Here is a 1,454-nt window from a genome sequence, read left to right as displayed (position 1 = left end):
TCCTCCTCCTCCTTCACCATCTGATGCTTCTAGTCTGTATGGTGAGCGGATCATCTGAGAAGCTGGACTACATGAAGAATGATGCACCAGGATGGGAGGAAGGCTTATTTACAATCTGTGATATCAATTTGTCCCAACGTTACTTGCTAAAAGCCAAGAAGCCTTGGAGCATCTGGGCTGCGGGCTGCTCCGGCCGGCTGCTGCTCCCACCAGTCGTCTCCGAGATCGTCAGCCATCTTTGCTCCGGGCGCGCAGCGAGCAGACACGGGAAGAAGCGGCGGCGGCTGCAGAGAGCACGCTGAGTCCGTGTGGCGCAGCCGGCGGAGACGCACGCGGAGCCTCTGCGCAGACGCGGTCGCTTCACCGCGCGCTGGTGACGTCATCTCTCCGCTCCGCCTCCCTAGTACTCGCGGCCAGGTCCGCCGCAGTTTCAACATTTGAATCGGTGGGCAAGGTAAAATAAATCTCGAAACCCAAAATCGTTTCCTCCCTCTCCCCCTCTCAAAATTCGAAGACGATAAAACGCATAAACAAATCGATATTTCCATCTTAAGAAAATAAATTGGTCCTCGTGGGCTGAAAAGATATTGTAGAAAGTGTGACACAGACTGCTAAGACATTTTTTTTCTCGGTTTCGTTTCAAAGATTCTGTGCTCAGCAGGGGAATGGAGCACGTGTTTGTGTTTTCGCTTGTGTCACTTGTTTGGAGATCTGTTTGTACAGTTTGCCCTTAGAAGACGTGCACCCGGGTGCGTAACCCGAACTGTCGAGCCTTATTGTTCACTTTTTATACGACGTGAAGAAAGAAAAGTGTAAGGGTTTTTGGGGGCGCGAAGCGTAATTAAAGGTCCAATTGGTAAAGTTTTAGAAGCAGGCTTTATTGAGAAGCTTGCAGACGGGTTCAATAACTCATGTATTGAGCTAATGAAACCGCGAGGGGAATTTCTGGCTGCGTTTTTATATCCCCTGGTGGCAGCACAGCTGCATACTGGGACTTCAAAGGGAAGCGCTCATTAATTTTATCTATAGGTCCGGGATGGGTGGAATAAACACATCTTCAAGGGATGCAGGGAAGTGGTCGTTAATCTTATCTATAGGTACCGGGGCAGGTGAAGTAAACATATCTTCAAAGAACATTCTTTCTCGGGGATAACTGGTTTTCAGCGAGGGGAGGGGAGGCCGATGTGAGGGAGGCCCATGAGAGGTGAGTTCTGAGAACCAAGAAGGTGCTGGATTCAAAATGGAGTCCCTTGTGCCAAGACCAGGCAAAAAGTCTTATTCATCTTGGGAGGCTCTGACCACGGAGATTCACGTAGCCGTGAGTCTCCTTCCCCAATCTCCCTAGGTTGCATTTTCACTCGTTTTATGGCCGGAAGGAGTTAGAAGAGATCCAACTGCAGCCTATGAGAGAGAAGCCCACATTACAGCTTTCTTTCATCTTCAACATGAAGTGG

General features: G+C 49.7%; 1 protein-coding gene across 1 annotated transcript in view; it reads right to left on the bottom strand.

Annotated features, from left to right (window-relative positions):
- Positions 1–321, bottom strand: part of CMSS1 (cms1 ribosomal small subunit homolog) — a 477,754-nt gene extending 477,433 nt beyond the window's left edge. Inside the window, exon 1 of the mRNA XM_045286233.1 lies at positions 173–321. Within this exon, the coding sequence (XP_045142168.1) occupies positions 173–236 (64 nt within the window). The 5' untranslated portion in view covers positions 237–321. The remainder of the gene's footprint in view (positions 1–172) is intronic.
- Positions 322–1,454: the final 1,133 nt, after the last annotated feature.

Source organism: Echinops telfairi, unplaced genomic scaffold, assembly GCF_000313985.2.
Source record: "Echinops telfairi isolate 266 unplaced genomic scaffold, ASM31398v2 ScPeMD7_6;HRSCAF=24_1, whole genome shotgun sequence".
Lineage (NCBI taxonomy): Eukaryota > Metazoa > Chordata > Mammalia > Afrosoricida > Tenrecidae > Echinops > Echinops telfairi.
This window is presented reverse-complemented; position numbering and strand designations above follow the sequence as displayed.